General features: G+C 43.2%; 1 protein-coding gene across 3 annotated transcripts in view; it reads right to left on the bottom strand.

Annotated features, from left to right (window-relative positions):
- Positions 1-7,412: 7,412 nt before the first annotated feature.
- sema6a (sema domain, transmembrane domain (TM), and cytoplasmic domain, (semaphorin) 6A) overlaps positions 7,413-11,509 on the bottom strand; it is a 178,259-nt gene continuing 174,162 nt past the window's right edge. For all 3 annotated transcript variants that reach the window (XM_072434031.1, XM_072434032.1, XM_072434033.1), the window contains one exon: positions 7,413-11,307. In XM_072434031.1, coding sequence (XP_072290132.1) covers positions 10,175-11,307 — 1,133 coding nt within the window. In that variant the 3' untranslated portion in view covers positions 7,413-10,174. The remainder of the gene's footprint in view (positions 11,308-11,509) is intronic.

Genomic DNA, 11,509 nt, shown 5'->3' with positions numbered 1-11,509 from the left:
GAAAAGAGCGCGGGAAGCAATTTCTCGCCAAAGTCCTGCGGAAGTCTGTGACGGAGCGGGTCCGCCCCCGTCTCTCTGTCTGCTGCGCGCCTTACATTTTCTTCAGCGCGTTTTGTCGTGACTGGGTGGGTGGGGGATGGTGCACACGTCTAAAACACGCTAAATCTACAGTTTACACTCACCTGCGCCGGCGTCTCCTCCCCTCCTCCCGTGGTGCGTTTTGGGCAAACCCGGAAGAAAACATCTTTTGAAATTGAAATTATATTTATATTCCGCCTGCCTGTGCAATATATTTAATTTAAAAATCCGTAAACCAAGTAATAAAATAACTGCGGCCTAATGCGTTAAAACCTGTAGTTGTGGGCCTGAAATCAAATGGTGAGAGCAGACAGTATCGTTGGCGGGATAATGCTGGTGGGATGGCGGGGCGGGGATTAAGCCATGGCTAAGCTTGTTGTGACCACAGATTGCGGGGCACTCAAAAAGAGCAGTGCCAGGGTGGATTAGGCTGTGTGGGGCGGGCGAGGGGGGGTGATGGGGGGGAGAGAGAGGGTGAGGGAGGGTGAGGGGTGAGCTTCAGAGAGTATGTGTTGGCTGAACGCTGGGCTCATGGGGACAGTTCTGCTGCAAGAGTGGTGGAAGTCTGGCTCACTGCCCTCTGGAGCTCCAGCTGGCACTGACCACTGCCACTATGATCCGGGAGAGAACAGGTCATATCGCCATGTCAATAGCCAAAAGGTCTTAACTCATTTATAATGGCAAGATTGGCAGCTTTTTACATCGGACTAATTAAACGGCTAATTTACATACACAGATAATGTGAACTGAATACACTGTTGTAAAAAGTAAAAGTAAAATGTGTAGGTATATGTACTTTACTTAAGTCATTTCACTTCATTTGAGAGCAGATAACTCCACTACATTTTGAACTAGGATGAAGAGAAAAAAGTACTTTTCATATGGTTTGAAGGGTTATGTTAAGTGTTTATTGGTATTTATATTGTGTTCAAATGTTGTGTTCAAGCCTCAGCTTTGAACACACAAAAATATAAAGACAAAATTCAACAGAACAAAAAATGATTGATTTGAGTTCTACTTAAATTTTGACCTAAATAACACAATGAGTTACTTCTTCCACCACAGACACGGGTTACACACATTCCGGACTAACCATCTGGCCTGTTCTACATGTTTAGGAAAAAATGCACATAATTAGTAATGAATATATTATGAGTTAATATGAGTTACTTTCCCCCCAGTAATTGTATTCATAAGAAACATGTGACTCTCCGTTTCAGGCTCATTATAAGGTTCAGGCTCATTCAAACATCATTATAATTGGTCATTAAATAAGGTATGCATTATGGTCATATTTTTTTCACCTGCTTTTTTCCTTCTTTCAGTCCTAGTTTGATATCTCTGCGGTGGCAAAAACAAACACAGACTTTAATAACCTCATAGCCCTTTAGTTGCTTTAGTTGCTTTAGTTTCTTAAAGGGCATGTGTCTTTGAACGCACTCACCTGTTGTGTTGTTCTGCCTTGTCCTGAGCTCACTCCACATGACTCCTGGACTCACCTGCTCTGACCTCTGCAGTCCTGTTGTCCTCATCACCACTCACCTCACTGACTCCGGTGTCCTTCACTCACCTTCCTCATTTTCCCACATGCTAAAGGCCTTTGATGGCCACTGTTTGAATCTCGATGGGTTCGTGTCCAACATTCTTAACGACTCATGATTTAAAGTTGAGCTGGATTTCTTCTCTGTGCATAAAGTATATTGTGTGTTAGTTTATTGCTAATTCATCTGTAATTACTGGGCCGATATCCACATGAAACAAAGCACAAATGCACTAAGCCATTTGTTTAGTATCATATGTATTTTAGTGTTAAAAAGTGGTGTGATTATTCAAAATGCTATTCACCAACAGAGAGGACTTAATTGTGCTGTACTCGATTTTTACAGTTTCAAAAATGTGAAAAACATGACTTAATGTTCATTTCAAACCCTTAACAGCAGCCCACATGTATTTCTCACTTACCTTATTCATTCCTATTCTCCGAATTATTCACTGTGATGAATTTCAAAGAGATTTTCACAACTTTCACAACAAGGAGTGAGCAGTTACAGTTTTGCTGGTGCACTTCCTGTTTCTCGGAGAATAAATCGCTCTATTTTTAAGCGCAGAGAATGCACTGTAGTCTGTTTTTCACCTGAATACAATATTTTTACAATATATCTGTACTGAGGCAAAACTGATTTTACTCATGAAAAAAATAAAATAAAATCAGGTACAGCCCCGTTAAAATCACAAGATTACTGATGTGGATTGTTTTGCCTATTTCTTTAGAGAACACTGAATCTCCCTTTGAGTTACACAGGCCATTCTCGGTTCATCTGAAACACTTCATCAACTTTGAGAATGTCCTGAACCTTCAGCTGCACACAGCCCAGGTCGGGGGGGTGGGACGCACACACAAAGGGGCATTGTGAGGTGTGCGACAGGCCTCATTAGCAGCACCACAACTTTGATATCTGATCTGCCAACACACGATTACTAACGCCTGTGCCTGTGAGTCACTGGGCTTCAAAGGGAACAGTGTCAAAGTACCTGTCAGGCACACCGCTCCTGACCCGATGAGAGCAGCGCCACAAACCTGAGGAGCTAAAGAGAAGAGATTGTGCCAAGTGTCAACCCGCAGTGACGCACCATACTTTGAGGATATTTAAGTTAGGGCGACGTGAGTAAGAGCTGGAATTACCAGAGATTGGACTTTCAAACAGCTACGATCAAACAGGCCAAGAGAGTATACTTGTACAGCTTTTATGTAGATGAAAGGGAACATCTCATGCATTATTTCTATTGTTATTAGCCTTTAAACATGCTCTTGAGTATCTTTATTTTGCTATCTCACATTTTAGGACTAAAAAAGAAATTATTTAAATATTTATAACAAACAGTCCCTGCCTATTTTCAACACTTTAGTATTTCATGATACAAATTTAAATCAATAGGTATAATCGCTCATAGACGGGATGATGAACAGCACCTGTTGCAGAGACATCATCATCATCTTCATCTTCATCATCATCATCATCATCATCTTCATCATCATCATCATCATCATCTTCATCATCATTATCATCATCATCTTCATCATCTTCATCATCATTATCATCATCATCTTCATCATCTTCATCATCATCATCATCATCCATGTTGCGTTTCTTTTCTAACTTCACTCGTCAGATCATTTGGGTTGGAAATTTGCCCGACAATAAACCTAGTCAGTGTCTAAAGAAAAGACTTATCTTTAAAGAATTATTCTGATTGGTTGGTAGAGACCAGGAAAACACAAGACAAGAGCAACTTGCAGACGTTTCACACCAGAGACAGTGAACCACCTCAAGTCAACTCACGACAGAGCGTACTTACGGTAAAGGAGGTTACGCAAGAATATATGAGGATTCTTGAGAGCAAAATAATTACCATTCTTTGATACAAGCAGAACAGAGATAGATATGACTGTTTTCAAAAAGAAAAAAAAAGAGCTGTGGAACAACCTAATAATCTGCCGGGTCACTACGTAGTGTCACAGTACTTTTGACACAGTACTTTTTACACAGTACTTTTGACACAGTACTTTTGACACAGTACTTTTGACACAGTACTTTTGACACAGTACTTTTGACACAGTACTTTTGACACAGTACTTTTGACACAGTACTTTTGACACAGACAACATTAGGCTAAAGGAACATTGTATGTTTGACACACGATTCCAAACTCTGTTCATCTGTGGGACAATAAAGGAATATCTTATCTTATCTTATCTTATCCTGCCCCACACTTGTGCCTCTTTTTGCCACGGATCAAGCACTTGTTGTGTTGATACTTTGGGTCGAGTGAGGACTCTGTTTAGTAAATGGAGAACGAGGAAACAGTCTCTCAACTGAAATGTGATATAACGTAGAAGCATTTGCACTAACAAGTCAACAATGCACTGATTCTCTGGCTTTTTAGTCTGTGTAGAAGCAGAATCCATGGTAACACCCTTACTCATAAGGGGAATGCCGACTCCTCAAAATTGCACACACCTCTACACAATATGGATTTATTATACCGAAGTAACCCAGACACGAGAATAATATGAATAATTCAATTTTGACAAAGATCCTAAAGGGATGAATTGTGGGATGTGGTTCCCAAACATTGCTTGTGGAGACTAGTCACAAACCCCTTGTCCAGGGGTCTAAACCACTGTCTCCAGAGCCACGACCCTTTGGAGCCTCTGGTGTAGAGGCTCTTTGCACGTTGTGTTATGGATATTTTCTTTATTTGCAGGGAAACAGTGTCTAATATTCACAGTAGTTCAAAAGGGGATTTATGAAAAATGTGTAATTGTTGTTTTGGAAAGATGTAAAATTGGAATATCAAGTATATATCGTCTAACTAAACCTAATAAACACTGTAATCTCAAAAATCTCACATTTCTGCCCTTTTGTAGTTCATTTTAGGGCTCACATTTAGTGCGCTACTTGAACTCCTTTACAGACACATTCGAGCACATTCCTGAAGCATTAACATTTCATCAGGATGTAAAATATTGAGATATTCCTTTTTAGTCAATATCATCATTCAGTTTGTCCATCTACAGTCCACTATAGAATGCTGTGGCTGTCGATTGTAATTAGTGGCTGCAGAGAGTAGCGGGGCATGGAGCGTCTGTCAGTGAGCGCCGGAGCATTGATCCGTCTGCCCTGGATGCGTCTTCTCGTCTGGGGGACACATGGGACCGCTTCACTGTATTTGCTCTAAACATCTTTCTGGTCTGGTTCTTTAAAGAATCTTTCTCAGCAGTAGTTCAGAATAAACAAGTGTCAGTTTGTATTGGACGACCATAGTTGTAATTGACATCAATGTAAACACAAGCTTTAACGTTTGACAACACTGCTGTCTTTTACACAGACTGTTGGACTGACTGGAAAAAGTGGAAATGTGTCATTCAAATCGACGTTCATGGGAAAACACAGGCTGTCTTATTGTTAAATGTATTTGTATTTTCTGAGGATGCATGTGTTAAAAAGTTAGTATAGATTTGATGAGAAGCTTTTGCTCCCACGGTTCAATGGCATCGTCCATGTCATTCTAATAGTGTACTTAAAAGTGCACTATGTAACATTTTTTGTGAAGGGTCTGCCACCTGCTTGTCTCCATGATTATATTGCATTTTCTGGAACGTTCCACACAGCATTAATCTTATCTATCGCCATGAAAACAAGCAGGAGAACCAGAGAGTCTCAAAGTAAGAATGTATGTAAGGATTTTATGCATGACAACCACTCAACAACACGTTAGTAACAGAGCCTCGTTACAAAACATTAGTGTGTAGAAGTGTTTTTATTTCCAGGATTCCAAGAAAATTGGCTAATGTAACAATCATATAAAGAAGAGACATTTGTTTGTGCTGTCAACAAACATCAATATTCAAGATTGCATTTCGCTGCCTTCTTAAATTGTATGGTATAGAACGTTTACATCAGTGTGCACAACTGTTCTAAACTCGTCAGTCCTGGAAGAGTCTATAGATTGCAATTGAACAAGAAGTCTTCATTCTTCTACATTACATATGGAGCCATACACTGCCATATACTGTATGATCTGAACCATGTAATGACTCACAGACCCAGTGAGGACCATGTGGACCCAGACACTCATCTGACATCTTTATAATGGCCTCATAATTAAAATTGCATGTGAAGTGCGACTTCAACTATGCAAAGTCTAGACAGTCTGCCCTTGAGTTGTTTCATCAATGTCTCACAGTCGTGTCTTTAAGAAGCTGTTCTTTGCTTTGGATTCTATCTCCGATCTCTTTTGTTTTCTTTACAATCTGTTTCATTGACCCCAAAAGAGCTATTTGAACTATTATGTATTTTAAAAGCAAATTTGTGTGATTACAGGTAATGGTCACATACACATCCATCCATCTTCTTATGCTTATCCGGGGCCGGGTCGTGGGGGCAGCAGTCCAAGCAGGGACTCCCAGACTTCCCCCTCCCCAGACACGCCCAGGAGGCTCCGGAACAGATGCCCGAGCCACCTTTACTGGCTCCTCTCGACGTGGAGGAGCAGCGGCTCTACTCCGAGCTCCCCCCGTGTGGCCGAGCTCCTCACCTTATCTCTAAGGGAGCGCCCAGCCACACGGCGGAGGAAACTCTTTTCGGCCGCTTGTATCCGCGATCTTGTCCTTTCGGTCACTACCCAAAGCTCATGACCATAGGTGAGGGTAGGAACGTAGACCGACCGGTAAATAGAGAGCTTTGCCTTTCGGCTCAGCTCCCTCTTTACCACAATGGTCCGATGCAGCGACTGCATCACTGCAGCCGCTGCACCGATCCGCCTGTCAATCTCACGCTCCATCCTTCCCTCACTCGTGAACAAGACCCCGAGATACTTGAACTCCTCCACTTGGGGCAAGGACACCCCACCCACCTGGAGAGGGCAAGCCACCTTTTTCCAGTCGAGAACCATGGCCCCGGATTTGGAGGTGCTGATTCTCATCCCAGCCGCTTCACACTCGGCTGCAAACCGTCCCAGTGCATGCTGCAGCTCGGGTTCTGGATGTTGTAGCTGTCTTGGCTGACAACATTGCATGGCGGTCAAGCCTCTGGACGGGCAGACTGGGGTGGTGGTCCCTCTGTTCAAGAGCGGGGACTGGAGGGTGTATTTTCGTCCTGATCTTTGGAACACTGGACCAGCTCTATAATCTCCATCGGGTGCTTGAGGGTTCATGGGAGTTTGCCCAACCAGTCCACATGTGCTTTGTGGACTCGGGGTGTCCTTTGGGGGGTCCGGGGCCCTTTGCTCAGGGCTGTCCGGTCCCTGTATGACCGGAGCAGGAGCTGCGTTTGCATTACTTGCAGTAAGTCAGACCTGTTCCCAGTGCGGACACATAAACAGCTACAGCTAAATGCATTCTTTAAGTTCAACTTTAACACAATACATTCCCATTCACTTGCTTTTCACTTCAGAATCAAGTGATTTCATTCACCAAAGCATACAAAGTTATTCAGAGAAAGGTTTGTGAGAGGTTTGGAGGCTGATGGGTTTTATAATGCAAACTCAAGAGGAAGATGTGTTGAATGTTCAATAAAGGTGTGATCCAAACATTCATTCTGTCATGCTGCAATAACCTTAAATGCCTTTTACCTGCATGTCTTTAAATGAAATTATACTTTCTGAAAATAACTTAATTAAATATATAAAAATATATATAACATATACATATATGTGAAAAAAGACACTTAATGACATTGTCTCAACCATAAAAGACATCAGAGAGACGTTTGAAACACTCATATAAAAATCATGTACAGTTAAGTAAGAAAAAGTGGAGTCGGATCACAATCTTCATGACAAGAGTTTTATTTCCATTTTTTAATTACATGTTTGCATTAAATTAAAGAGTTTTCTTCTTTACAACATACATTAAGCTGTGATGTTAAGGGAGGAGTGGAGGGCAAAAAACTGGAGTGACATCACAATTTATTTTACAAGCTTACAAAGTTCAAAAAGGTGGATTTAGCAGAGCGTCATCAGAACAAAGGTGGAAAGACAAAAAGGCACGCACCAAAGAACCTCACTGTCCACAGCCTTCACAGTCAAGGCCCCGTCTCGTCTGGACTCAGGGACAGAACGCTACATGTACCCCAGCGACAGGAATTGGACACGACTTTTGACCTTTGAGGGAACAAACGTATCTGTGTTCACATTCTGTCAGCACTGAACAACTGAAGGTTTAAAGTAGTCAAGCATTAAGTTTTACAGTGCCCTGGATGTGACAATAAACCGAAGCATTCTTTCTTTTGAAGTATTGGTCAGTCAAGTGTTTAAAGGGGCTTTGATTTAGGATCACTCCTTCCTCCTAGAGATCCATGACATTGGCTATGTTCACACCCACATCTGCCATTGACACATCGATATAAAACGCACTGTAGTGTATGGAACAATGAATCGTTTGTACAATTTATAGCTTTTGGATTTTTAAATATTTGTTTCTGTTGCAAATGGATATTAAACTTCTAGTGTAACTGAAAAGTTGTATATGGAATATATTTATAAAATCATTAGCATGGACATAGCCAGTCATGCACACTGGAGCCAGTTTCATAAAACTGAAAAAGTATGTATTTAAAGGATAATTTAATGGGCAATTTAAAATGTGTACAATGGAAATATTTTTCTTTGCATGGCAATCATTGGCTTTAAGTGTGAGAGGTGAAATTATTAATATTGGTACTAAATGTGTCTTTTCAGACATTGATGTGAAACTAGCTCTGGACCCTGTAGACATCCAAACACAGTCGGTGTCACCATCAGCTGTGGATTGAGATCGTGATGACTTTTCTCCAATGACAAACTCAAATAGCTTCATATCAAAACATGAACCATCTACACATACAACACTAGAGTGCTCAGTTCATTTAGTTTAGGGGAGAGATCAATACAAAAGTATAAAGACCAATTAAGTAATGGTCAGATTTAGTGGAACTCTTTAGAAAGTTTTGGAGAGTTGATCTTTTTTTTTTTTTAATCGTTTTTTTATGTATTTTCATTGCAAAAAAGGGACAGTTAGATACTCATGAGTTCAGTCTCAACAGGAACCAGCCTGCTCATGTTCCAATGCACGTATGCAGCTTCTACTGGCTGTTTGCTTATGTGGGGAGTTATTGCAGTGCACTACTCTATAAACTTACATTGGCCTTCTCAAGTAACAAATGTTCAAAGTTCAGACAGTCATCAACAGACCACCACTCAAAACAAAGAGACAAAATGAGGTCTGAGCAAAGAACAGGACTCAAATTCATTGTATAAAAGAGAAAATGAAAACACGTCATAGACACTGCCAGCACAACATAAAGGGTCGCTTTAAGCGCATTAATGGCACAATCAGAAAGAAACCACAAAGATGTGAGTTAGAGTGTGCATGTGAATGTGTGTTATGTTTAGGGGACCAGAAGTACAACAAGAACACCTACATTCTTAAATTGCATTTTATCAAACCAGAGAAACATCATGGTGTAAGAAAAATAAAAAAATACTACAAGAAGATTAAGTTAACAGCTATGAACGAAAACACTATTTAAGGGTGTAAGGCACAAATTTACATGTGGAAAAGAAGCAGGCAATACACCGTTGTAGAGTTTGTCTTCACTTGCCCGTGTGGTGCTGGAGGAGACAACACGTCTCAGATGTGGTGGTGCTGTTCCTGTAGCACCACCTCACCGGCTTCTTCACGGTAGAGTGTTTGTGTGTCTGCAGATTCCATACTGTTGCTGCGCTTCTTATTTGTTTGCAACATGCAACAGTGACATTTGATGGCACTGGTACAAGCCAGCGACCAATCAGGACGTATGTTTCAACCACACAAAACCACAGTGCTGATTGGAGACATGAAAGGGATCGAGGAAGTCTTTTCCGATTGGTCAGAGATGATGCTCCTGTGGTCCCTGTGTGGCACAGTTAAATAAATATGTGTTCCTCTGACGATCACAGTAAGACCACCAGGACCTCAGTCCAGCTTCTACTTGCTCCAGTTAAATGACTTTAAATACACTTGATTATTTGTTATTAAAAGATTTGTTTTCTTTCCCTGCTTACTGAACCTACAAAGTCAGTCTGTTTTTTTTCAAAAGCACTTATTAAAAATAAATACAGGATGCTATTAGTGTTAACAGTCATGAGTTCTCAGTCCTTGTACAGTAGAAGATTCCTCTGGTCCCGTGATTGCTGTAACACTGAGATGCTCTTCACAGTTTGGACAGGTCGCTGCCTGTATATATGTCTCTAGTTTCTCCTGTGAGCTGCTCTGTCCCAGAGGCCCGGAGCAGAAAAGAGTTTTTCTGAATGCTACAGGACGCCGTTCAAATATTAAAGAGCAACATTCAGTAGCACATGTTCCCAACCAGAGCAGCTCTGTGACGGCAAGAAATGACAACAACCATTTGCATCATATTTACATATTTATATAAAAAGAAAGTGGTCTTAAAAATGTTTCCACTGTACACCTAAACAAACAGCAAAACACTAAAAGGAGATGCAACTGGTCCAGTGTTCCCTGTGTGTCGGAGACAGACGCGTGTCCTGCTGTCCATCAGCTTCCAGAGGCGCACTATGTGCAGTCACTGGACTTGACTTTTGTGGAGAGAGACACCACTGAGGGTTTGGGGGGGACGTCGGGTTTGAGGTGTTTGATGCCTGTTCTGGGGAGGGACCCATAGGCGCTCATACCAGGTTGCCGTGACGACAGAGACATGCCCTGTGCTGTCATTTGTATTGAGTCCACCCTCTGGGGAGCTGGGGGCGGAGTCTCCACACGGTTAAAACTGTGATGTCTCGCCAGATGGGACGAGTTGGATGAGTTGGTGTTGTGCTTCTTGAGCAGGGACGACCCCGAGGCGGAGGAGGCCGAGCCTTTCCTCAGCCCGTACACTGAAGAGTGCACTTCCAGGCGTTTGCCCATCTGCGGCACCGCGGGGGGGATGCTGAGGGAGGCCTCTCGCTGTGGCACACGGGGAGGAAGCATCCCGTCGGCGTCCACCATGTTGTGGCTGTGGTTCTTGACAGTCTTGTACTCCAGAGTGGCTGCCTCGTCCATGTGGCTCAGGCCCATGTCGCTGTGGTGCGGCTGCTCCACATACTCGTGCTGGTAGGCCTGCAGGTGGGACTGCAGCTGGTGCTGGTGCTGGGGCAGAGGCAGCACCACTACACTGGGGATGTGGCCCGGAGATGCCCTGAGTGGCAGGTCGGAGATCACAGGGGAGCCCATGGGTGCCATGTCCTTGGTGCAGGCATTAATCAGGTTCTGGTTGCGCTCCCACTCGCGGCTGCCTCGGCTGGGCTTGCGGCGGGGCTGCATGGGGGTGGATTCTGGCGTGGGCAGCGCGGTCAGGTCCAGGTGGTGCTGGTCCGCCTTGATCAGCATCTTGGCACTCGCCGCGAGCCTGCCGTTGTGCATGAGCGGTGTAAGGATGGCCTCCGGTCGCCCGTCCTTGGCCTGGGTCTCGAACAGCCCACTGAGTTTAGTCACACTGTTCATTGAGCCACGGCGAGTGTGTGCGTGGTGGCCCTCCTTCTCTTTCCGCACTGTGGTGTCCACGTCCCTCCGCCGATGGTCACACACACAGTACACTATGAGTCCAGAGAAGATGGCCCCCATGGCGAAGGCCAGGATGACTGCGATGGCCAAGAGTGTGACAGGCACCAGCTGGTCCCGGCTCTTCTGATAGCTCTCCCGGATCACACCTGCAACACAGCAGCACATGAGCCCATGAGCACAGACACTCCAGCTGTGAAAATACAGGCGTGATACTGAACCATGGAAACACACCAACATGATACTGGATTACAATAATTACATGTGCTTCTGCTTAAAAAGATTAGCAGTTTCAACAAAGCAAGTATAGGAAAAGGGTTTATCTCTATTCAAAATGCATGCTTCCAGGAG

The sequence above is a fragment of the Eucyclogobius newberryi genome, unplaced genomic scaffold (assembly GCF_026437365.1).
Source record: "Eucyclogobius newberryi isolate DKJ021-1_F unplaced genomic scaffold, fEucNew1.0.hap1 SCAF_6, whole genome shotgun sequence".
Classification (NCBI taxonomy): Eukaryota; Metazoa; Chordata; class Actinopteri; order Gobiiformes; family Gobiidae; genus Eucyclogobius; species Eucyclogobius newberryi.
The sequence above is the reverse complement of the archived record's forward strand: the minus strand, read 5'-3'. Positions and strand labels throughout refer to the sequence as shown.